This window comes from Cinclus cinclus, chromosome 4, assembly GCF_963662255.1.
Source record: "Cinclus cinclus chromosome 4, bCinCin1.1, whole genome shotgun sequence".
Lineage (NCBI taxonomy): Eukaryota > Metazoa > Chordata > Aves > Passeriformes > Cinclidae > Cinclus > Cinclus cinclus.
Window position 1 is genome coordinate 10,487,497 of NC_085049.1, and position 26,094 is coordinate 10,513,590.

Here is a 26,094-nt window from a genome sequence, read left to right on the forward strand (position 1 = left end):
CTTCAGGTGTTCTACCAGATTGCTTATTGTCTGCATCAGGAGCCCAGCAGACCCTTTAACATTTAACAAGCAGCAATGAAGGCGGGCATCTGCTCTGTGCTGGCTTTGCCCGCGGCGTGCACGGCAGCTGCCGCGGGAGAGGCGAGGACTTGGCATTACCTTGGTTATTGGCCATTTTCCTCGCGCTGGGGGAGCTGCGAGGGGGCGTCGCACCAGGCGCGGGGGCACCTTTCTGGCTGGAGGACTCTGGAGTCAGTAACAGAAGAAAGTCAGTCCTGCAGGAGCACGGCTGGCAGGGAGCTGCGGTGCCGCAGTGGGAGGGGGACTGCGAAGACGAAGGTGAGTGGGTGGGCGGCTTTTTGGCACAGGAGCGAAGGGGAACGGCGCAGGCAGTGACAGTGGATCTAGGGCACGGGCAGGCAGAAGACAGGACAGGCTGGGAATGTGGTTTTGCTCATTTCTGGTACCTCAGTGAAGTGTACTCACCAACGTTTTAAAAGTTCTTAAATAAACTTCTTCCCTCAAGTAAGCAAAGGTTGTAATGGAAGGTCATCAAATTCTCCCATTAAAGCTTTAATAGGTTCTGCCACACACGTTTTTCAAGGTTCCGATGTTTCTCAGCAATTGGGGCCGAACTAGTCTAAACATCTAATTTTCTATGTATACTTCATATTGGTTTGGCTTCCTTTTCTGAATCTGCTTGACAGAAGAATCTGGCCCTATTCATACGAGCCACTTGTTCCCTACAGATGATTTTCGGCCAGCTTGCATTGCAGTTCAGTGGGAAATTCCAGATGACATCAGTGAGACCAGAAATGGGCTTTTAACACATACAATAGTGAAATGAGTTCTTGCCCTGAACAGTTAACAGTCTTTGAGCCTTTCTCTTATTGACATAGTCAGCTCAAATGGCTTTAACTTAGGTGAATGTTTAGTCCCAGAAGTGGACAAAAGGAGACAGCACAGACCAAGACAGCATGGAACAAACCCAGAGCACTTATGATCACCACACCAGGGTTGCCAGTATGTTTCCATTTCTGAAGGAAACAACACTCAGTTGTAGCAGTTTTGTCAGAGAAATGAGGGACACATATTTACAATTCTTTCCTCAAAATGACACAAACAATCACTCTGATTTCCTCTATTTTTTTTTTTTTAAACAGCACCAGTTTGTGCTGCCAGCACTGGGATCTGTTTTTCCTTTCACCTTTCCCAGCCTTCACTCACCCGTGGGTAGCACCTTTCTCCTCACAGTAAGATTCACCTGCCCGTTTCGGGCAGCGTTATGCATAAGATCAATCACATATCGGTGGGTTTTGCCGGCCACTGGAATCCCATCTACATACACCAGCTCATCACCAGGATGGAGACGACCATCTCGGTCTGCTGAGCCCATGGCAATTACTGCTCCGATGAGAATCTAGGCAGCAAAGAAACAAAATCCTGTCATATATTACACTGAGCCTCCAATTTAGTGACATGAATATTGCAGTGATTTTCTCTTCCTTCTGAAATTAGGCTAGTGATTTAGCAGGTGAAGAGATCTGTGTGTGTCTGAAAGCTGTGCTCGTCCTCTTGTGGGTATGACTGAAGATGCTTCCTTGCCTTTGGTAAGAGGGTAAGGTGTTTCCTACCTGCAAAGGAGAGATACACCAGAGAGTCCTAATCTGAATTCTGCTGGATATGTTCAAATCAAGATAATCTGTCTCTAAGGAGTGTTGAGTTTCTATAGACTACTTTATACAGAAGACTTAAAAAGACTAATTCCATTTAAGGATCTTTTTAACTTAAAATTTGTGAGCCTGTGTATTTCCTATTGAATCACTGCTCTGTGATTTAAGCACCTGGAGTCATGTACCTGAGGTCAGCACTGGAAGTGACCCCAACACACAGAGGTCACTTTGGGACTCTTTAGGGGAAAAGAAGAGCTATATTAAATGCTATTACTCTTAATGAATGATTGCTTAGGCAGTGCTTGATTAAAATGGAAAAAAGAAGAAAAAAATGTCAGCTTGTCCTGGGCAGATATTGTTTACCCAAATCAACATTTAAATGGAGTTTGCATTGGACATATAAGCTAGTAAAAAATCTGTCCAAAACCTTTTAATGACTTTCTCCATTTTCTATGCAGACAATGTGGCATAATTTATTAGAAGAAGATGTATATATTTTCCCTGGGGAATAACTGGTAGAACAGTTGAGATTGATTCAAACAAAACCTCCTTTCTTTGAAAGAATATTTAAGCATTCATAGACTGTGTTCCAAATTTTCTGTTCTCTTTTTCAATGTGAGACTGAGCACAAAATGATGGATATGATGTGCCATGTGACAATCTGCTTTAAACAATAAAAGAGAAAAGCTATGAGGCATTGCTTTTCATGATGAATTGCAAAGGCAAGATGTAGTTATGCAGGTGGGCCTGTGGTTTTTTTGTGGTCTTAGCTGCAGAGTTGCAAGTATCTCAGCATAGTGTTTGAATGAAATCCCCTGTGGAGCCTGGAGAATTTCCCCCAGTTCTTAGCCTCCCTTTGGCTTACTTTTGCTTTCAAAACCTCGCAAAAAAAGAACATGATGTGGCTTTTTCCTGCTTTCTGGTGTTCCTGGGATCTTGTTAAGCAGTGCCAGGCTGAGTGGCTAGAGAGGTTGTTTCAGGTTCTCCATTCTGTTCTTCAAATGGTGAAAAAATATACCTCAAATATTTGGAAAATACTTTGTGTAAAATTCAACTATGAAATATGTATTTATGCTCCTTTACCAGATGGAAGAAAAGCTCTCCAAGGCTACGTTTAGCTAGATATCCAAAAAGTATTCTCAAAACATCTAAGAATTAGGCATCTCACATGAGTAAGAATTTCTTCCTTGTTATTTTTAGAAGAGATGGGTGATAACCCTCTGAAGCTTGGGAGATTATAGGGACTGGCTTCCTCCTTTGGTTTTGTTGAGCATTTGCAGTTTTTTCATAATTTTCTGACAAAATATAAACAATTTGAGCACCTTTAATATTTGGAAAAAACAAAATGCAGATCAAAGCATAGTAGGCCATCATCATACACAGGAAACTTGAAAAACTCTTTCTAGTTCTGACTAAGTAATTATTTCACATGTCCACCATGGACTGTGATTGTGTTACTCAGTGTTGGACTGTTAACATAAGCATCAGAGTCATACTTTAAACAATTCAGCTAGGTGTGTTTGTCATGATGATGTCTGTTATTTGGTATATTTAATAGCCAGAATAACTTAATTTCCCTACTTTTTCATTTTCTGTGTCTGAATTTGTTTCTTATGCAGTATCTGCTCTCATTTCATGGCTGAGAAGTTGCCATAATAGTTATCAGTTCTACACGTAAAGCACAAATTGGAAAAATATATATCAGGATTATATTACCTCTGAAATGTGGTTTCATACTGGCATGAGATTGCTTTGAATGCATGAGGAGATGGATGATGGTATGTAAGCAATAGAGAGTCTGCTGTAGAAAGAGTGTGTTGTAGAGAAAAAGAAAAGTTTCTCCTATTATTTGAGATTAAACAGGACAAATTCTGGGATTAGGATGATTGTGGCAGAGCCTAATCTGAAACTAAAACCTGTGTCAATTTATACAGGTTAATCTGCTTTGATACTGACTTTCTTTGTGATTCTTGGTAATTATCTGAATTTGTATTTTAGTTTTTCTGAATATAATACAGCATCTTCACAGGCACATAGCAAAACTTAAGTATATACACATAAAGGGTGATTTTAAGGGTCAGTAATGTTTAAACTCAAGCTAATCATCAGAACTTTGTCTAATCACTGCTAAAATAGGACTTCCCAAGGCATATCCTTACCTTAACATTTTCCTCTATGGATATCTATGTCTTAGAAATGTAGAAAGATACTTCAAATATATACTGGCATTGGTAATAAAAAGAATACAAACATAGATCTTGAGGACGTTTTTGAGAAAAATCCCAGTCCGTCTGTGCTGAAAAGGTAAAGCTCTTAGAGAAATTATGTATATCTGTGATATACATAAAACCTGTGATTCAGAGCTCGAGCTGCACAAACATATGCAATTACATCCCTCCTTTGGGACAGCAATTTGCAACTTCAGTAAAGTTTCAATTTTTGGGTTTTTGCAACCTTTCAGTAATATTGTAATTCACCAAAACAGAGTCACATTATAAAATAATCTAAATCCTCAAGTTTAGTAAATCCTAGTAAGGAGATGTGATAAATAGGTGTTCTAGTGCAATATTATAAGATTTGAGAGGTGATTTAACCTGGCACAACTCACAGTCTTGATATTTGAAATTTTTCAATAAATTTAAGTATTTCCTTTCAAAAGCATTTTTATGCTTACAAATATGGAAAGTGGAGCAGCAAAGTACATATGGAAAGTACAGCAGCATTTTCTCCTTCTAAGGTGCCAGGTAGCTGATTTAACTAGAAGGAAACTAAGCTACAGTCCTTCTGTAGTGTCAGTATTATCCTTCCAAAATAACTTTATTTGGATTCCACTTCTGTGAAAAAGTTATTGCCTTATGCTGAAGAATCCATATTCCTTTTTAGAAATCAAACCACAAAGACAAAAGCTTCCTTTTGTTCTCTGTTACCTGACTGCACAGCAGGAGCTGAAATAAAAATTTCAAAGTGTCTCAGTTCTCGTTTCATAGGAAAGGCGGGGGTTTGGAGAACAGGCAAAAACTGCTTCTCCTTTTCTGGAGGTGAAAGGAATGGGAGGCTGCAGGTGGGCTGTCCATGGGGGAGCAGGGAAGCAGTGGAGCAGACAGAACAGAGTTAAGAAGTCTTGCACTTTGAATACAAAATAGAGGGACACTTAAAAGAGTACATTTGTTGTGTTTATTGGTGTTGAATTTGAGCAGTGAAAACAATGTGGATAACAATGAGGGAGTGAGAATTGAAAACCTCAGCACTGCAACACTTAATTCTAAGAAGGTGCATTTTTGCCTTGTACAATCCTCAGCTTCAAGTTAGGCTCTTCTTAACTCCTGAGGACTTCGAGAAATGTTTGCAAAGACACACAAAGCCCATTGGATTGATAAGTCTTGGGGAAAAATGCTTTTTTATGTGCCAACCATGGAACAGAGATAGCAACTCTGAGGCTAAGGGCACACTGAGAGCAATTGTTCACCAGGACAGTGAAATGTGTTAGAGGGTGGTTCACAGAGGGCAGCGATTTTGGTCCTGCTCTCCAAAAATAGCAAGGTGCTTATCTCTGCACTTGATATCCAGCTATGGCTTTTTGACTTCAGACAGTAAAGTCAGGTCAGTCCTTTGCTGAAGAGACACTAGAAAGAGCTGATCCTCTGTAATACTTCAGTGCATAATGCATGTAGCTGCAGGGCAAAAGGCTTGTTTCAAAATTTCTTTTCTACTAGATTGCTGAGCAGAGACTCAAGTCTCTCACAACTCCAGCATGTATTATGGATATGAACTACCAGAATATCATATATTCTACATGAGTTTTCTCTTACTCCTTTAGGTTGAAATCATTCAGTTTTATATAAATAATCATCTTTTAGACAAGGAATTTGAGCCGCACTTTTCCCCATGAGATTGTCATAAACCTCCAAGCAGAGGCAGTCAGATGCTTTGTGACTGCTTAATTATCCATTTGTAGTGAAAAAAGCACTAAAGGAGACATCAAGAGAGCCTCTCACAAAATATTGAGTAGCCTTGTAACCACGGACGCTTTCTTGGGAGATACGAAATGCCATTAGACATTACTGTCCAGAGCAGGTAGAAGGAGATTTCCAAAATCTTCATAGAATCATAGAATGGTTTGGGCTGGAAAGGACATTAAAAATCCTCTAGTTCCAATCTCCCTGCCATGCCATGGACAGGACACCTTCCACTACACCACGTTTCTCAAAGCTCCATCCAACCTGGTCTTAAAGGTCGTGCCTTTCTAATGCTATTTCCTAACACTCTAAAAAGGTAAAATGGAACATTTCCACTAGCACCTCACACATTTCCTTTTAGACTTCACCCAGTAGGTATGCTCTGAGAATTTATACTGGCTGGGCTGCCCAGAAGGGACAGAAAAAATGCTTAGTTTAAGAATGTGCAGATGATGGCTCAGTGGCCTCATTTTATGTGCACTGGGATTTGCTCCAAAGAAGGAAGAGGGGCTTCAGGGACACTGCAAGTGTAGAGGATGAAGCAGTGTTGTCTTGGAGTCTTTCTGAGCAGCTATACTTCATATTTGAAAAAGCATTGAAAACACTTATTCTAAACTAGACTGAATTTCAAACAGCATTTGAAGCATCTTTTTTAGAATACATTGCATTATTTTCTTTTTATGGGACACATCAGTAAACTGTTAAGATTTATCAGTACTTTGACAGAGTATTTTAAAATCTAAATTTTAAAATCGAAGAGCTTCTTTGTTTCTCAAAGCCATGTGCTGGTTAACTTTAAGGCTTGAATGAAAAATATACTATTCTGTATTAATTTGAATACGGAATATATAAATTATCGACTAGGGAATATACAAATCTAATATGTAATTATAAATTATCTCAGAAATGTGGTAACACAAGACTCAGACTGTGCTGAAAATTCTGATAGTAAAGCACTATCATTATTGACTTGAGATTAGTCCTAGCTGTCAGACTATAGTTACACTATTGAGTTTTTTTCTGAAAGAGTACTAATTCTGCCTGCTCTCAAAATTATAGTACTTAGATAGATCAGTAACTTATCAAAATGTGTACACATTTGTGGTGTGTCATGTACATTTGACTTCTATTTTCTGGGCTTCTACACTGTTTCTTTTAAATATTGTGCATCTGCTTTCTTTTATATTATATTTTCTTAGCATCCATCAAAGGGAAAGGGAAAATCAGGAAGAAATAACTCACAGGCTGCCCAGGCTCATCTCCTCCCAAGATCCTGAAGCCAAACCCAGACTCCATCCTCCGAAGGTGAACATCCAGCTCCTTGTAATCAGGACCTGGTTTAAAGAAAAATACCATTGAGCACAGCATTTTGGTCTTATCTTGAGAATTTGCACCAACTTCCCTCCCACCTTGTGCTTATTGCACATGACTAATGGTATCCTGGTTGGACCTGGTGGAAACGAGTGGGCCACAGACAAGGAGGAGAACTGAAAATGTAGGTGCCTCTTGGAAGATGGTTATGTTCAGTAGAACACACTAAACCGAACTAGAATACATTCACAGAAGAACAGTATGGAAAAATCTGTCCAAAATAGAGGTTAAAAATGTGTCTTCTTCCTAAAACTGACTGTATAATGGACTGCTGTTCATCCACCTCTGGTCTTTAATTTGTCTTATCCTTGCAGTTCATTAAATTCTACAAAGAATAAACTGAAATGGGAGACAGAGATACATCAGTCCAACTCACAAAATGTGAAAATCATTACAGGCCATTTAAGTTCCAAACACATACACACACACATATATACATATATATATATGTAATGTAGCTGTTAAGTATTCCAGTTCTAGGTAATACCCTCAATAAGGAGTTTTGATGAAAATTATCATTGTAAACCACTTAGTCTCAGAGTTTAAATTGAAAGCTAACATCATTGACTTGAACTCCTTCATGCTACTCTATTAAAGTCTCAACAGCTTTATGAATCAATAAGGTTGCATTTCCATATGCCTGCCTAGCCTGTCTTTAGACATATATTATTTCCTGTAATATGTCAGTTGAGGAATATCGTCTTTTAAAAGTCAGTTTCTTATAAAAGTGTCTTTAACTTCACTTGAAAGAACACAGTGTTCTGGGATATTATTATTAATAATAATAATTATAATAAAATATTATAAAGTGAAAGCCTAAGCATTTAAAGGATTAAGAAGTTGTCTGTTGTGACTCTCTGTCTGCATGCTCAGAGAAGCTTTAGGCTCATCACCTAAAGCAGTGATTGAGAGGAATGGCATTTCCCATGGACTGCACTCTGGTCTATACATTTTGACACAAAAGCTTTTGTCAGTGTCAGCTTGTTGCTGATTCCAACAGAAAAAAAGGATGATAAGGTTTATTCCAGCAAACTGCTCATAAGCCTGATTTGTTTCAGTCAGGTATTATTGCAAAGACAGATACAGAATGACATGCATAGGCTCTATACTATGACTGTGCAATAAATGTCCTCTGCAAACAGCAGCATAATTCATGGTTTCAACAATCTGATTGATGAAAGTGAGACTAAATTACAAATATTTCAATTGGCAAAATAACATAAAACCTTTCCCTATGAACTTACTTCTCATCTATTGAGAAGACAAACCCAAACAGAACCAAACAACTATTATACTGACTTTTTCCATTTATTTGATGTGTATCGACACTAGGGAGCAAATGAATTCTGGGTGTATACAGTATGTTGGCTTAATGCAAATAATTTAAGACTTGTGAGAGACAAAGGAATTTCAGATGAAAGCAATACTTTACTGGGTTTACTGTGCCTACAGGGATGGGGCCTAGCACTAAGGAGATGGTTTTGCAGACACAGTGTGATCACTATTTGTAAGCCAGGATTAACACACAAAGGCACTGTCTCCAGCAGTCTGGCACAAACAGAGCAGTGACTCTATTGTGCACAAGGGAATGAATATGCACAGTTGGGAATACAATAAGACAATATAAGAATGTCAGGTTCTGAAGAATACTTGCTTTGGCAAACTGAGATGAAAACATCCCTCGGACACATTGACAAAGCTGAGCCGAACCAGTGTTGGTAGCAGACTAAAATAAGGGGCATTATCTATTTTTAAAAGTCACTGTTCTTCTATCCCATTTAGAATGAAATAGATAAGGCAGGTTGACCATGAAGAAGTTTAGTCTAAAAAACACTAAAAAATAGGGGCAATCTTTTCTATGAGACTTAGTTGTCTGCCAACAGGTCACTGAAAACTGCTTTTAAAAAATAATGCTCTTTTCTATCCCACTCGCTTCTTGTTATTGCAAACCTCTGCAAGCAAACAGCACTCAGACCTTACCAGTAAAGATGTAGGCAAAGAAGACATTGGCAACTGAGATTGTTTGTGGCCTTTGCCACTAGATCACTTGCCTTACAGTACTATCATAATATCACAGTATCTCCAGTGCCTGACTGGTACACAAACCTGTGTGCTGTTTCAGCTTTCATTATATGACTCCACTGGCTGCACTGATCACCTTTCCATTGCTCTGGGGACAGCTACACCATAGATTCCTGAATTTACATCTCTGAAAATGGACCTGACTGCTACCTGTGGTTTTTGTGCTTAAGTGATTCATGAAATATGACAAAAACTTATTGCAAGGCTGTCCAAAAATATTAATCTTTCAGTCCAGATTTTTCTAGTAGAATTCCTTAGCCGCTCTCTAGCCATTCGTCTTTATATTTCATGCTTAGCCCTGTCTTTTCCAGGCTGACATGGAAGCGTTACAGTTATAACTGGCATTTTGTAAAATGTAAAGTATAAATAAATTAAGCACATATTACTTGTTTGGTGTAAAAAAAATCAGTTACCAGGTTAGTCTGACCCACCAACTTTTGCTAAACTCCCTTTGCACTGTTCTCAGTGTATCTCCATATTTGCAGTTAGTCTTTGATCAAAAACACTTTCTAAAGCCTTGCTGCTGCTGAGATCCTTTTTCCTTGTTTCTGAAAGACAGGTAAGTTGTTCACTACTTTGTGCTTTTCCACAGTAAATCCCCTATGATTATCTAGCAGCAGTTTCAATATTCTTGAATAGACATTGATTAAGTACTCTTGCTCATGTAAATGATGACATTTCATCTGATATTCCTCTACTGCTTGCTTCTCCAGGATTCTGGCACTTTTTTGTTCCTCACAAAGGATTGTTAGATAAACCAAATTTTGTGTTTTCTTGCTGGAGCAGATTTTCAGTTGATCATACAGAGAAAATTACCTGCATTTACAGAAAATGATCCTCTTGTGCCTTGCAATATACTACAAATTGTTGGTTAATATAACTTCATTATGGAAAATGTGTCTTTTTGTTTTCACTTGCTAACCTAGATTAGCACCTTGTGGTTCATGCCAAGTAAGAAGTAATGAGTAGGCTTGCAGACAAGCCAATACTGAATTAACACTGTCTTTTCCAGTTTGCTTTTCCTTCTAGTCAACCTAATGTACCTTAAAGACCTGTCTCCTACCAGTTTTACTGAAAGAGAGTTTCACCTTAAAGTCAATATTTCTCCTCATGTAATATGGGTATCCTTTGCCAGAATGACAATGCTCCCTGTCCTTCCTTGCCTTTTTACACATTTATATTAGAAAAAGAACTTTAACTTTTCCTGCTAGTAACTTAATTCTCTTTTTTTTTTCTATTATAGTTATGCCACTTTGTTTCTTCTTTTTGTGTGAAGGAAAACTTTCTTAACAGTTCATTTGGCCTGGAAGAAAAAAACCTCACACCAATTCACTTTGCTAGGCTATAAAACCAGCTGGTTCCCCCATGAATTTGAGAATGGTATTGGACAAGCTGTGATCTGATCATTGCTGCACAGTGAGGACAGTAAAGAGCGTTGGGAAATTCTTTCTGGTGCCTGAATGATGGGGGAATTTGCTTTAAATGTAATAGTACCAGAATAGATTGTTACTGAACAATAGTGAGATCTCACAGGTGAAGATATGATTATCAAGTCCCAGCTACCTTTCTGCACTGTATTCACTTGAATCACTGGGGGAACTACACACTGATAGGCATGTATGGAGTTGTTTCTTAAATGTTGAGAAAATATATACCTGAAGATGCTTAATTAATAATTTACAGTGTGAGACAAGTTGAACAAGTGCTATGTGATTTTACAGTAATAAACCTGGTATTCAGGATGATCCTGTAAATGTTGATATAAAATTTTTAATTAAATCTCTTCTATATTGCAATTAAAGGAAAGATGAAGTGCTTTGCTGTAATAATTTTACAGTCTTTCTGGGTATACCAGCTACCTACTGAAAATAAAAACTAATTTGGACTGCTTTGCTGAAGATGGTGAAGATTTTTGTTTCATACAAATAATTATAAATTGTGAATTGTGATTGACACAAAACTACAGTAACTTCATCTGAGTTTCAGATGCTCTTGAAATATGTGAAAAACTTGAAAACAGTCATGGATTTGCTGCTCTGCAATGTAAGTAGCTTTTTAAAAAGCATACATATTCCCTCTTGGTATTTATAGACAGGAAAGCTGGCAAATAAAAGCTTTAGTACAAAAATCATCAAAGAAAAGAAAAAAGAACTGGTGTGCTAACAATTATTTAATGTATAAATCCTACTGGGTTATGCAAAAACAGTCCAATGTTATATTTAATTTAGGATCTCTGTCCAGCTTGTGAAGGACTTTGATAGGATTATCAAAACTGCCTTTTTAATTTTTTTTTTTTTTTGTATGGGATGTCTGTTTTAATTGTTCACTTAGCATGATAACACTGGGAAATCAAATACTGCTGTTTTATAAAGAAGTCCATTGCCCTTTTACAAGACCAGTGCTGACTCAAACACCCCAAAAATCTCCTGATTTTTAGTTTTTGCTTTTGCATTTTTACAGCACAAGTATGGAAGCAAGGAATTGGTGATAGAGTTAAGACAGAATTAAATTGAAATTTAAAAAAATGCTTAAGCTTAGATTTGGGCGTGAGCTATAGATATACACTTTTATACTAAAGAGTGAACACTAATATGAAAGTACACATAAAACACAGAAAAACACTAATGAAAACTGGCTGAGTAAAAAGAAATACCTTCCCTTGCTCAAAATGCAAATCTATTATAAAAAGATTTGGTATAAGCATTCTACAACCCCACAAAGATCATACACAGTAAAATGGTGACTGGGCAGTCATGACTGTCCATCATCTTGAGAAATGATTAAAAAAAGAAGGATAGCTAAAACATAAAATGGAGGACAACTATTTTAGAGAAAACAAAGGCTGAAGAATACTTGCCAGAGGAATCCGCTCGAAAACCAGTCCTGGGCAGCACTTGTTCTGAATAGGAAAATGGGGAATTAAAGGTGAAATACATTTCTCAAGTTATTTAAAGATGCAGCATCAATTTCTCTGCTGTGTTTTGAATTACTAGAATGCATTTTCTACTTTTCCTTGAAATTTTGTTTTCTCCTCCCCTCCTTTACTTTCCATGTGGTACATGTACATATTCCTGTTAGATTAAGACCTCCCTGGCCATTTCTGTGAAAAGTGAAGGAGATGGTGAGGTGGTAATGTTTCTTTAACACAATGTAGGTTCTGATGAAGATAAAATTTTTAGTTTCGTTAAAACTGTGAAAAATAGTAACAATATTTGTCATTATTCAAGTACAGCAATAAAAGAGGAAGTTTAATAGGTGTGTTTGGATGACTTGACCTCAGATGACTGGACCCCTGCTTTTATACAACTCAATTGTAAAATGTCTTTTATCATCAAGAAGAGAAAGACTTTTCTAGAGGGATGCATATTGCCAATAAGAACAACTGATTCTACATGAAGGTAAATCCCTTTAACATAATTTTTATGCAGGTAGTTTCAAATTATTTGTATTTCACTATATGAAGTGCAGCAAATAACTGTCTTGGTTTCATATAAAGCTACTTTGCTTGCATTAGAGGAATCTGGATGACTCCATAGCTGAATTCAGTCATGCCTCCTTTGCTAATTTTGAAATGGTCTGAACAAGAACTTCTGTTTTATTATTTTGGCAGCATCAAGAGTGAATTGCAAAACATTTCAAACCAGAAGTGACTTCTATTGGCCTATTCACAACAAAAGAGCACATAAGGTATCCCATTTATGTGACTCTAAGCCACATATTATACCATGCATATTTCATGCTGTAAAGGAGGCAAGGTCGTTCACAACAACTTGCACACAGTTTTTCACAACACAGCAACTTTTCACAGCAGCTTTTCACAACAGTTGCATTTTTAGGACAGTGATTATGAGTATATACTATCTTCCTAAGACAGAAGGGTGTAGTAAGAGACATAATACAGCATTTCCTCTGGGGGAAGCTGTGTACCACTTTGAAAGAGTTTAGACTAAAGCCACCTGCCTTCTGGTGGACAGCTTCCCAAAGGCAGCATGGGCTGCAATGGCAGCAGCTGAGTGATTCAGACTTCACTTGAGATAATCCTGAACTGGTTGCTGCAGGGCAAAGATATTTTCCAAAAGGTGTCTCCCAAGAATGGAGATGTCTTAAAATTTTTTTGGTAAGGATATTTAGATAACAGCCTTGATCTGTCCAAATCCAGTCCACTGAATGGGGACATCCATTTGGATTTGGTGTTCCTGTTGCATTTTTGTTTACTGTCCGTGTTGAGTTGTGTCACATGGGCTATGCTGTTTGACTTTATAGGTGGTGCATGTCTTTGGTAGTTAAAGGAGATCATTCTTTCACACACTTCGGATTTTGTACAGTAATTTTGAATCCTTCAGGTGAAACGCACTAACTAAGTGTAAAATATTCCACCAGCACAGCTCCTGAAAAGCAAAACCTTTGAAACTGATGCTGCTCCACTGCAAACTTGGAGAAATGATTTTTTTTTACTCACAGCTTTTAAAGATTTTAATCAAAGTCTTTTAAGAGACAAAATGATTTTAATGTAGAGAAAGCAATTTCATCTTGATAGTCTCAACAAGCTTTTAGGTTTGAAGGTATACAAGTTTTTTCTCTTGGTCATGCAGCTAGAGTTGCTCTTTGAAGCTGCTGTAAGATTGGTTCATTCTATTTCCATTTCTGCTTGCACTCTAATATCACCCAGAACCAGCCTCAAAGTGAAAGAATCACCACCATTCTCAAACTGTGACCAATTAGGGAACAACTTACTCTTTTTAAACAGACAGCCATATATTTCAAGTAAAATAGCAGTGTCCTTTTTTGGGAACTGTTATTTGTGGTCAAGCAAAAGTGTCAATGAGGTGGTTTCCCTCCAAGCTAATCTCATGAAGTCTCCTATGGAGATTTTGTTCTTTTGCCTTGCAGAACTTCATGTAGAGTCTCACAGTGTTAATTATCATCTTGTAATCAACCATTCAACACCTAACATGTGTTTTCACTGTAGTTTAGGAATTCACACATGACAATTGGAACTGTGCTATGCTGAAGATGCTGAATCAAGCCCTAAAGTTTTTTAATGTTTGATCACCAGAAAGATAAACCTAGGTGCAGATTTATGGTTTTGGTAACCATAGCAAAGCAATGTTCATATTTGGAAGAATCTGCTGTCAGCAGGATGGGTGTCTGTGCAGGACACATAATTGTGATAATGTCACTGACACTCTGGAAAACAAAATATGTATTCTAAATAGCTGTGCTCGTGTGACAAGCAAACTGTTAGCAAATACTAGAAAACTTCAAAAGAAGAAAGATCTGTAAAGAACCTTTAACATAGAGGAAGGACAATTAGCACTGTCTCCATCTGTCAAATGCAGAGATAAGCAGCTTTTTCAAAACTCACCTAATTCTGTGCTGAAAGACCCTACAGAAAAGCAACTTCCATGGACTGCTGGGCCTGGTCCTCAGCGGAGCAGAATGCATGTCATTTGTGCACATCCTGGTGCATTCCATCTGCTAAGGATAAATTGAGCTGGGAATTTTACCAGAATGCTGAGAGACTCTGGTGAGCTTTGTTTTATAGAAATCTGTCAATTTGGTTTATAGGAAACTAACCTTATACAAGGCAATCTGAAACTTTCCATTAATTTATTATTAAATTAATTTTGACATTTTCTAAACATTTAAAATATTTTTTTCAATATGTTAGATGTCCTGCCTTCACCTCGTAGATGACGTAGAAGAATGAAATTTTGGAGAGGTCAGGACAAAGAGACAACTCTACCCAATACTGCCACCATGAAGAGGCATTCAAAGCACTGAAAGTTTTAAAATGATGACATAAGATTTCTGTATTCTCCTAACAATGCCTTTTTGGTTGAACCTCTGCAACTGCATTGCCATGAGTAGTTGTAGTCTTTCATGTGAAATAGGAATGGAGTACTTACAAAGTAGAGCTTGAAAGTATAATAAAATACTTGCTAAATTCACTGATTTAATTGTTTTAGTTCAGATAACCTGTCCTAGTAACAAGAATCAGGAAAGTAAAACTAAGAAATCTTCTGAACTGTTATTTGTATAAAACTACAATTAAAATAAATCTCCACCGTGGTGATGACTCCCTGTGCTCTGGAGAATGAGGATGCAGCTGTGCATTTTGAGAAGTCTTGCCATACATCAAGATTTGGGGATTGGAAGTAGATCCCTTCCAACCAAAACCATCCTATGGCAATCATTCTATGATTCTTTGCATATCAGATGAATGCAAAGCCAAGATTAATTTTGCTACTAGAAAGTAGAACAGTAAAAATCTTGCACACCTGCCTTCTTGTTTAGTCTAAAGTAAATTGCTCTTGTAGATTTATTTTATTTTCCCTCATCCATTTTAAACTGAAAACTGCAAAACTGTGAAAACAGAAAGCACTAAATAAGACCTGGGACATAATCCTGATTTACATGAAATCAATGGTGAAAATACCAGGATTCTTTGCTGTCAAGATACAGCTATAGAAGCACAATTCACCCACAACATGACACAAGGGTGCTTTTATTTACAGCAGTGGAACCACTGGTATTCTCTGTAGGAAGAATTATGCTGATGAAAGGTAGGGACAATATTTGATAATATTTGTTTCCCATATTCTGTTGTTTTCTGGATCAGTCTTTGTTGAATGCTAAATACACGGAACAAAACTAGCACAAAGGAACATCTATATTTCAGCATCTCAGTTCTAGCCTTGCTTTAGGTAAACAGGAGTTTCACAAGCAAGAAGAACGAGTGTGATTATGTTGCAATGTCCTTTCCAAAGCTGTGCAAGCACAAGTTTGACACAGCTCATAGGCAATGCAGCACTTGTCTCGTGCACCTGTGGCCAACTCCCCTATGCCTTCAAGTCAATTCTCTTAAATTTTTACTTTGACTCTTAAGTATACACTGCCACTTTGTAAATCCAAACCTATTTGTACACCTTTTAGTAAAGTGCAAATTGTTAAAGAGAAAGAAATACTGCATCTTTAGCACTGCCATCAGCTGTAAAACTGACACTTCATATTAGCAGAGGTCATTAGGGACCTACTTTGCAATCCAGCAATCAAAATCATTTTACATCCATGGTACTGTGATGACTATACACTCATAATTCCATCTGAAAATGCTTTTGGTTTCACTGTCAGTTCATATAAGCAACAAATCCATTTTGTCATGGTAATTCTTTCTGCAGTGACAAACAATACAAAACCATTTGATATTAGTCTGCTAAATTTCCTCTCCTTTTATTGCATATCATCTCTTATTAACAAGGGTTATAGTAGTAGTAATATAAGTTCTTAGAACCATCTCCATGCTGCTGCTTAGGGTAGAAATAAGTACAAGGAAAGCAACATGAACTGTTTGGAAACTGCTTTGAGAAATTCCCCTCTTAAACCTCTGATATCATTCTCTAGGTCAAGGAGTAATTTGATGATAATGTACCTTAATTAACAATTTCTCAATACTTTGATTTACTAAGTGAAGGCAGGTATGACTTACTGACATAAAGGGCACTAACTGGTGAATAGAAATATTGAAAGATATGGTGAACTGAGTGCAAGGAAGGTTTGAAACTAGAACCTGATTTTCTGGTTTACAGTCCTAAACCCTTTACCTGTACAAAAGCCCTTCAGAATACTATGTATTTAGTGGTATCATAGTTCAGCATATATATGCATCTGTACACATATGTGAAAACACAATAACCAAAACGTGATTTTTTAGTCTAAAACTGAGCACAAATGGGAAAATATATTAGAGGAAATTTTCTTTTTGCCAGGAAAATACTGTCTGGAAAATGTGGTAGTACCAATTATGTGAAAAATTTCCTCAAATTTTTAATATTTTCAATCTTTAATTTTTAACTGTAGCTCTTCAGCCAACAAGCACTGGCAGGAAAATTCTGCTTAGCTGTAGACTACGCCATAAAACCCCTCAGGTGGTAATGCATTCAGTGCTAGACACCGAATATTTTTTTTTTTTTGCTGCATGGGTATCAAATTTAGGAAATCCTGATTGCCTTAGTATTTTTCTGCAAGACTGTAATTTTTGTAGCTACACACTATGGATCAGTATAAGCTGTCTGACAAATCTTTCCTACTTTACTGTATATCTGTGCTGGAGTGATGCTCCAGAGAAAAGGTAGCCTGTGAATATGAATTAAAGAGCTTGTCTGTGACCCTTACAGAAAGGTGTTTATAAGTCTGCCTAAGTCTTACATATATATAAGTCTTATTGTAAGTCTCACAATTTTTTAAAATGTCTGGCAGTAAGAAAAAAGAATCGTAACAGCTGATATATTTGAAAGGGACTTGAGAAATTCAAAATACTGTGGTCAGAGGAGAAAATAACATGGGAGATTTTGAAGAAAGTAACCTTTGTCCTTCCAGCTAAAGGTGGAACTGTAATTGTTCAGATTTCACTTTTAATGAGAGCTTATCACTGGCTTATCTCATTCTTCCTACTGGCATTTCTGTGTCACATCACCAGCCTTGGCTACCACGCTAACTGAGGGATGAATGTAATCCAATAAATACAAAAAATGTTTTATTTTGCCTCTTTCCTTAGAGGAATATAACCTCAAATTATTAATATAACCTCTATTATTACTGGAGAAATATTATGGGATTATGATTCTCAACAGCTTTGTGACTCCTGGTTGATCAATGTCTACCTACAGGGGTGTCTGAACAAAGTTTTTTATAAACTATGAATCTACAATAAACAGAGCCCAATATAAAATATAAGATAGGATAAGGAGAATTTATGAAAGCAAAAATGTAAAATTCAGATGAATGAGGTCTCTTAATGAAAACTCCAGGGTTCCAGTTACAGGTGTAACAATCTTCTGCATATGAAGTCATAACTTGTTCATTAATAGGAAATTCCTGATCTGATGTTCTATTTTCTACTTTCTGTACCTAGCCTGGTTATCAGGAGAGTCAGACTGTCACTTACAATCTAACAGTTTTTGAAAGGAGTTAAAGGTTTTGCCTTGGATTACTAGGAGAGAAAAAAGGAAAAAGTATCCAGTTGAGAAAATTATGTCACAGCAGAAAGTCAGGTAGGTATTCTTCACCATGGAGAATAAATAAGAAGACAGCGGGGAAGAGGGTTAAAAAAAAAAAAAAAACAACCCCAAAACCCAAAATAAAAAGCAAAAAAACCCCCAAAACCCAGAGAGACACAGGGAAGAAATAAATAAACCAATTTCCCATCTTTTACTTTTAAGCAGTTGTTTTAGTTGATGTGGTAGTCCTCCTCAGTGTTTGGAAACTCCTCATGCTCCTTTTTTATCTATTTGGAGCTTTGAGCATAGGTGACAGCAGAGGCTGCTGACAGCTAAGAGTGAAGAGCTGACAGGTAACAGCTAACTCACAAAAAAAAAAAAAAAATCCAAACCATTTTCAAAGGTACTATACTTCCAAAACAGAGTTAAACTCTGTTTTTGTACTTATGCATCATTTGATTGTCTCTATGAAACTATTTCCCATTCAGAAGTGGTAGTGCTTTGTAATTCATATATAATCATTACAAATTGAAATCTTCCCATCACACAGGGTCTTGCAGGTTCTTCATGTTCTTTAGGTGGAAAAACATTCCTGAAGAATGAAAATCATACTTTTTCATTGAGACTTCCTGCTTGAAAGCCTGACATTGCCATCATTAGGTAGGGATGAGCTAGAGGCAGCACATTGGTCCAGCTCTTGTTCTGCTTTCAGTCCTGTTACTTGTGCTCTCCACAGAACTACCCTGTTTTTCACAACTTGCTTCACTCCCTCTCTGCTTGGGAGGCAGGAGGGTTTTATGAGGTCCTGGTGAGTGCTGACTTTGGGGAAACCCTATAATAAAAGGCTCTGTAGAAGTTCAGAGCTATAGAGGTACAAAAAAGTGAACCGTTTAGTAACAGAGTCTCACAGTGAGAGAAACAAAAATATTGCACTATCTCTTTCTTTTTGAATTTTCCAGGTCATGAGTGTTCACTTCTTTGCCCTACTTTTAGAAGATGAAAGGAGGTCTTGCCAGGAGATAAGAAGAACTTGCTTTGAGATAAGAAGTACTTAAAAAAAAAAAGTAGCTGAACTTTTCCTGTGCACTTTTAGGGTATGTTCTTCCCAAAGATAACCAGCCTGACACTGCCATATGGTAGGAAAGAGTGTTGTCTAGAAACTCTCCCTCCTATATATTCAAATTAGATGACAATTACTTGACTCAGGAATGGATTCTGTTCTTTCCATCTTCAGGACAAAAACGTGGTGCTAAGGCAGGACAATGTGTGCTTATGGCATCCCTGAAACCAAAACGTCAGGGAGAATAGACATCTTCGGAGGCAGCTACTTATAAATAAGGGATATGGATGAATGCAGACAAGATCTGGTTGGGAACTGTGGAGTCAAAGCTTAGAGGAAATGTTGAGGGGATAGTGGTGAAAGAAGATAAAAAATTTAAGTTTCCCAGATTAGCTGGAAGATAGGACACTGCTGGAAATCTAGGATAAAGTTACTGTAGTCTTGTTTTTCATCCCTCACTTGCTTGTTTTGGGTCTAGCAGCTTCACAATTTTTAATTCTGTGTTTTTCTAGGCAGCTGGCTGCAAATATTTTGTATACAGTTTCCAGCTGCATTTTGGACAGAACTAAAATGCAATTATACCATTTAAACACAGGCTTTAGCAAAACTCCAATCCACGTGTTAAATCATATACTCCTTAACACAACAGATCATATCAGTAAAAGGTAGGAGTTCATGTTGATCAAAGAAGTGCTCATAAAACTTGAAGAAAGCACCCATGAATATTGAATGGTATAATACATCTTGTAATGAAATATATAATCTTCTGGGGGGTAAGTGTAACTTTGTAGTTGATATCAGATCTATATTCCCACAGTTTTATGAAAGGCACACAAGGATCAAGTCTATATTGGGGATCAGGATAAAAGACAATGTGCATAAATGTTATATATCCATATGGCATTTATAATATTTTCTTAATTGTCTCACAGAGGTATTTGTTTCAGTGCAGGAAGTCTGCACTCTTGGTCTGATGACTTTAACTACAGAAGATGGTTCTGTTGAGTGGAAAGATTTTTGTTAAACTACATCACTTCTAAAAGCTGTTGATATGGGAAATGATTATTTGCAAAGGGTTTGTTAGAGCTCTATACAAAGCCAAGAGTTTCTGCAGTAGAGGTGTTGAACTAGATAAAATCCTTTCTAACTGTGGAATGGATTCTTCTCCTTTTAATTTATCATATACCAAATTCTATCACTTTGGGGTATAACATTTCAGTTCAAGCAAATGTTTTTATCTATGTATTAGTCTAGCCCTTAATGCACAAGAGAGAGTGAAAGAGGGGAGATGTCTGAAAACTATTTCCAATCTTTGCTCAAAACTAGTACTACTTCTTTCAAAGCAATTTTGGCCTACTCCACACAGTATCCTGATCCATATTTCAATGACTTTTTAATTGCAAAAATTATAGTCTCTGTACATTGTCTTGAGCATAGCAGCCAACATGCTGTTTGTAAATATACTGGAAAGTTTAGTTTCTATGACTAACTGTTTATAATTGAAGATTAAATACTTTTTTTACAGGGGTTTAATAAGTAAATTCTCAAATCCATATTTAGGGTAAGATGCCTGGTATTCCTCAAAAAAGGCAGCAATTTATTTAAGTACATAGAGTTGAATTAGGGATCTTAATTTCAGGCACTGTTAAATAAATAGAAAACCTCAACAACTGTTTCCCTCAAAAAAAAAAAAGTCTGGATTATGGAGAGTGAGTTTTAGGGTGACAATCTATACTGAAAAGCGCTGCACTAACAGGAGCAGTGTGGCAGAAGATGATGGCACTGGCCACAGTGGCAAAGAACTGAGGAATATGAAATGCAGCTTTGAGACTAGACCAGGGTTTACTTGGATTTGATGTAAAATGAACGCTGGTGTTCCTCCAGCACATCCATTCTGGAGGGGACTGGCAATTCCAAAGCCAAAGAGATACTGATGCTGTAGTTAACGTAAAGGCCAAGGCAAGGAAGAATGCTATGAACCCAGTGTTGGGAATGATAATGTTTTTCTTTCAGACTATTCCTTTGCGCGCCGAAGAAATGTGAATATTCCAGGTCTCTGGGCCCAACTAATATTATTGGACTGGTCTGAATCAGCTCCAATACTTTATATGTAATTGAGAGCATCTTTTGATCTACAGGCTCAAGGATTTTACAAAATGTATTGAAAGGTGGCCTGTGCAAGTAATGGCAGTGTTGAAGAAGCTTTCAGTAAAAAAGTAAATTATTTTAAAGAATTTATCCTAATAAGTGCAAAGGCTGCAGAAAATTTAGAACAATATTTTTAGCTAAAATGTTCTTTACAAAAGGAGTAAATAAGTCTAAGCCCTTTTATTCTTGTTGTCAAAAATATGGGGTATATTTCCAAAAACATGAGAAATTAAATCAAGATGAGCATATCAATGGCTCAGTACTGTTTTGTATAGGTCTTCAAATAGTACTTTATGCTATGGCTTACTTTCTAACTACCAAGGGCAATGTGAAAACTTGTCAAAGACATTTTTATAAAAACAAATGCATTTGAAATTTCTTTAATAAATGTCACTCTGAAGTGAAGGTAGGTGAAACTCTTTTTTTAATTGATAAATTCATGTCTTCCTATTGGCTGACTATGAAGAAAAGGAACACAGTAAAATGTGGTGGGACATATTCTGTGCTACACTAAAGATTTAACAGTCAAAATGGGGAGATGAAAATATAAGGAAAAAAACACCTATGAAAGTAAAATATGAGAATCTAGGCAAGATCTAAGAAAATATGTAAGCGTACAATTTTTGAAACATTTACAATGGCCTCTATTTACTGTGAAGAAGTGTAGTTTCTTTCTATAAATTACAAAAGATAATTACAGAAAATCATGTCAACAGTGACACATTCATGGGCAAAATTTTAAATGCTAATGGTCAGCAGGGTCAAGAGAGCTTTCACTTACGCCTACTTTCATAAATAGCTCTTGATTTCTCATACAGCTCATATGGGTCCGGTTTTCGTGGATCAAAGGCCTCTGTTGAATCAGGAAATGAACTCCTGTGAAGAGTGGGTGGATAGGGAATATTCTGTGGCATAGCTGGAGCAGACACACTTGTTTGAGGGCTGCCTTGATTCTCCCATCGTTCCATCATCTGGAATGAAAACATGCAGAGAACAAAAATAAAGTTTTGCAAAAACTGTGGCTTCCGTAATGAGACCAAAGACAGTGATTTATTTTGAAGACATGTTTTGTAAAACTAGTAAATCTATTTGCTGCCTTTTTAAAGGAAAGGTGTGTGTGGTGCTATTTATAAAAGGAATTGTCTAAAACAGACTTCCTAATTTGTTGCTCATGGCAAAATGTGACCTTTCTCACGTGAGATTAGGCCCAGCATTACATCTGAAGCATGTGCAGTGCCTCTCACAGAATGTGCTGAGCTACTGAAATTTATTTGCTAAATGTGGAAACTGCGGGTGTGTAAAGACACAATTATCAGATTCATCAAAATACATAACATACATTAAGGTAGTGTTTAACAAAGAAGGGACAGACTGTATAGCAAGTGAATGACCTTAACGCTGTATCTTCTGAGAATACATGAAAATAACCAGCTGCTCAGGGAGAAGTAGATAACTGTAACTGGGAGCAGAATTTAAAGCTCCAACTGAAGATTCAAAAAACCAAAATCAAAACCGAAAGAAAATCAAAACAAATCAAAACTGAAGAGAAAATTATTACAGCACGTATCCAAGCATCTAGTGTTCAAAAAAGCCCACTAAAGTGGCATTATACAACCAAGTTTCCAAGCACAGGATAAGGCTTTAAACTCTTCCAGGCCATTTACAGGAAAGAAGCCTACAGCAGCCTATTGTCTATTCATGAAAGATGCATCAGTTCATGCTTTTCTCAACCCTGTCTTTAGCAGTCTTACATGTACATCAAGCTTAAGGATATGATAGGTTGTGTAAAAGAAGGGTTGAGGGTCTGCCTTATTTAGTTATTTATTTTATTTGATTTTTTTTGGAAGAAGCTAGCTACTAATCAAACTGCATTAGCAAATTTCTTTGAAGAGACTAAATTAAACAAAACACATATGTTTATATCAGGAAATGAGTACTTGGCTATTCCTATAACCCCTCCTGAGGACAAGGGTGGTAAAGCCTCCAGAACAGTGAGTTCTCACACATAATCCAACAATGGTAATTACACAAAAAAAGCCTCTTGGAAACAAACTGATCTGCAATTAAATTCCACTGACTTCTATTGTTGTATCAGCGAAGCTTTATCAAATATGATTGCAGGTTTACAATGAGCTCGCTCTACAAATTCTGTGACTATTTGTCTTTAGTTCCTTGGTTTCAGAAGGTGTTTGGGTCAGCAGGCAGTTTTTACTCTCTGTTCTGATGATTAATTGCATCAGGCTTTTTTAACACCAGGTATTTGTGGACTACAGACGTTTCAGTGTCCTCCTGGTGAATATGCTGAATAACTATCCTGCTGCATCTCCCGGGTGATCTGACCTTCTTAGGCTCATACTTGAGAACAAATGGATTACAGATATTGGCCATTTTTGTTGTTGAAGACCTCATTGTTTTACAAAGTATTATTTTAATTCAAGCTGTGTCTCTGTCAGAATTTCAGCAGTAAGTAGGGCTGGTTCATTCAAAACTATGAGTATGTGCATTCTGTGCAATGGTGGCACATGAAAATGCCTGAGCTGCCATTGAAATAACTTAGGTACAGGAATTTACCTTGGGTAACTTCACGTACCCCTTACACCAAGATAAATTTATCCTCTGCAAATAATTGGCCTTTGGGTAAATTAGTCCGTGAGGTAAGTCACTTGAATAGCACAGTACTACTTCTGGCAGCCCTAAAGAAATTACTTCCAGTAGCTATAAATACATATATAGCATATTACTGCATTATGGAAGCATGAATTCAAAGGCCTCTAGAAACACACCTGGTTATGACCCCTATGTCTAAATAGGAAAGAAGAACTAAGCTCAATTCAAGCTCCTGATGATAAAGGAAATTACCAGAAAAATATATTTAGGCTTTACCTTCCCTTAGGAATCTAAAAGAAGAACACAAGCCAGTGAAACCAAACTATCTATCTTATCATTATGAAGATGAAAGACATATAGGGCCATGTCTGTCTAGAAGTGAAAGATTCCTAATTTCTTGGAAAGTGCTGGGGAAATAGATCACTTACCTCTTTCAAAATGTGAAACTGGACAAAATTAAAATACTTAAAGAAAGATTTTTAAAAAGAAAGGAAAATAAAATTGTCTTTGATGAGCAAACTTTACCCTGGAGAAAGGATAAGAAACTGGTGATCAATTGGCAAAACCCTACTGGGTCCCATATGTCTAATTCTTGCTTGCTGGTTAGCTCTAAATCTTCAAGTGTGAAGTTCAACCAGCTAAATAAGCAGATAAACAGAAGGGGAGTTATATCTCCCAAACCCATATGAACTAATTAACAGTCACCTAGAGTTCAGTAATGGAAGTTATCATAATGCTACTTCAGAGAGAAGGCATTCTTGAAAGTGAGGAAGCACAGCAGTGAGTGCAAGGCATCAAATCCAAACTGGGGCAATGGTTTGGTGACGTTGCTTATTGTCATTCTGCACTAATATTATACATGATATACAAATATAGAATATGCACTATATACATAGGAACCACTGGAAGTATCTGTTACCCCAGGTTACTTTGTTTTCCTCTGCTGTTACACAGGTACAGGCTGTGCTGAGGTGCTGGGGAGACTTTCTTCTTTCTTCTGGGCTGGCCTTTCTGCTTCAGACTGTCTGCAGACAGTGATGCAGGCACTTGGTTTCAGTCTTATCACACGAGAAATTTATATCTGACTGTTTCTCTATTTAAAAGTGGTGTCAGACAGAGGAATTCACACTACCTTAAATTAACTTGGTTAATAATTTGTGAAGTCTCTTGCTGAGATTACCCCAAAATGGAGTAGCTGTGAGCAGTCAGCCTGCCTGAAGATACAGCACACAGTGGTGTTATATCACTCTGTGAGTCCTGGTTTCCTCACACCATTGCATGAAAAACTGCATCAACTCAGGTTGCTTTTCTAGATTCTGATTATTGGGAAGTGCTACTTGAGCATGAACTACCACGCAGTTTATATAACAAAATGTTGCAGAAAATCATCAACAATAAATACACAAATATTTATATATTTGAAATGTGTGCATGAAAAGGTTGAGTATGGACAGGAGGTCTTCAAATGTGGATCTTTAACAAGTGAGCTCCAAGCTATCAATATCCTCACTTTTTATCTGAGATTAAAGGTTGAACACCCCAGCCATTCAGGTGAGAGCAAGACAGCCTTTAATAATCTGATTTATTTTCACAAATGTCCTGCTACATTGATGAACAAAGCAACTCATGCAATACTTCTTCCAATATATTGTATACAGACTCTATCCTTTTACAGAAAAACCACCATAAGCTGAAGCAGTCTGATGAAGTTGCATCAGCTGATGAATTGCTATTTGTACTTGACAGGGCACAAAAATCCTTTTGGCAAAATTTACCCATGCCATGCTCCAATACGAGACTATGTAAACTTGTTCAGATTTAATGTACTTCCCCTGCCTGCTCTCCAATAAGAAGGCTCTAAGTCCTGTAAAATATATTATTATTATTCCTATTTATTAGGAATATATTTATTCATTGTTATTCCTATTGCTCTCAGGAATCTTCAGGATCTATTTTCCTCTACACACCCTTCATGAGAATTAATAATTGCTCTAAGGCCTGTAAAAACTCAATGAAAAAGCCAAATTAAAAAAACAAAAACCACAAAGCCAAAAAACAAAGAAGTCCCTACAACAATAAAACAAACCAGACAACCAAAAATAGTAGCCTACAAATTCTTTTCATACTGTGAATACTGTCACAAATTAAAAAAAAATATATAGCATGTTGTCAACAGAATAAATAGTCATTGCTTATGG

At 37.1% G+C, this 26,094-nt stretch overlaps 1 protein-coding gene across 2 annotated transcripts in view; it reads right to left on the bottom strand.

Annotated features, from left to right (window-relative positions):
- MAGI2 (membrane associated guanylate kinase, WW and PDZ domain containing 2) overlaps positions 1-26,094 on the bottom strand; it is a 698,568-nt gene that overhangs the window by 61,559 nt on the left and 610,915 nt on the right. Inside the window, exons 13-17 of one of the 2 annotated variants that reach the window (XM_062490826.1) lie at positions 22,071-22,260; positions 11,940-11,981; positions 6,872-6,963; positions 1,228-1,420; positions 160-246 (exon numbers count right to left, since the gene is read on the bottom strand). In XM_062490826.1, coding sequence (XP_062346810.1) covers positions 160-246; positions 1,228-1,420; positions 6,872-6,963; positions 11,940-11,981; positions 22,071-22,260 — 604 coding nt within the window. The remainder of the gene's footprint in view (positions 1-159; positions 247-1,227; positions 1,421-6,871; positions 6,964-11,939; positions 11,982-22,070; positions 22,261-26,094) is intronic. The other variant, XM_062490827.1, reaches the window with a different exon arrangement.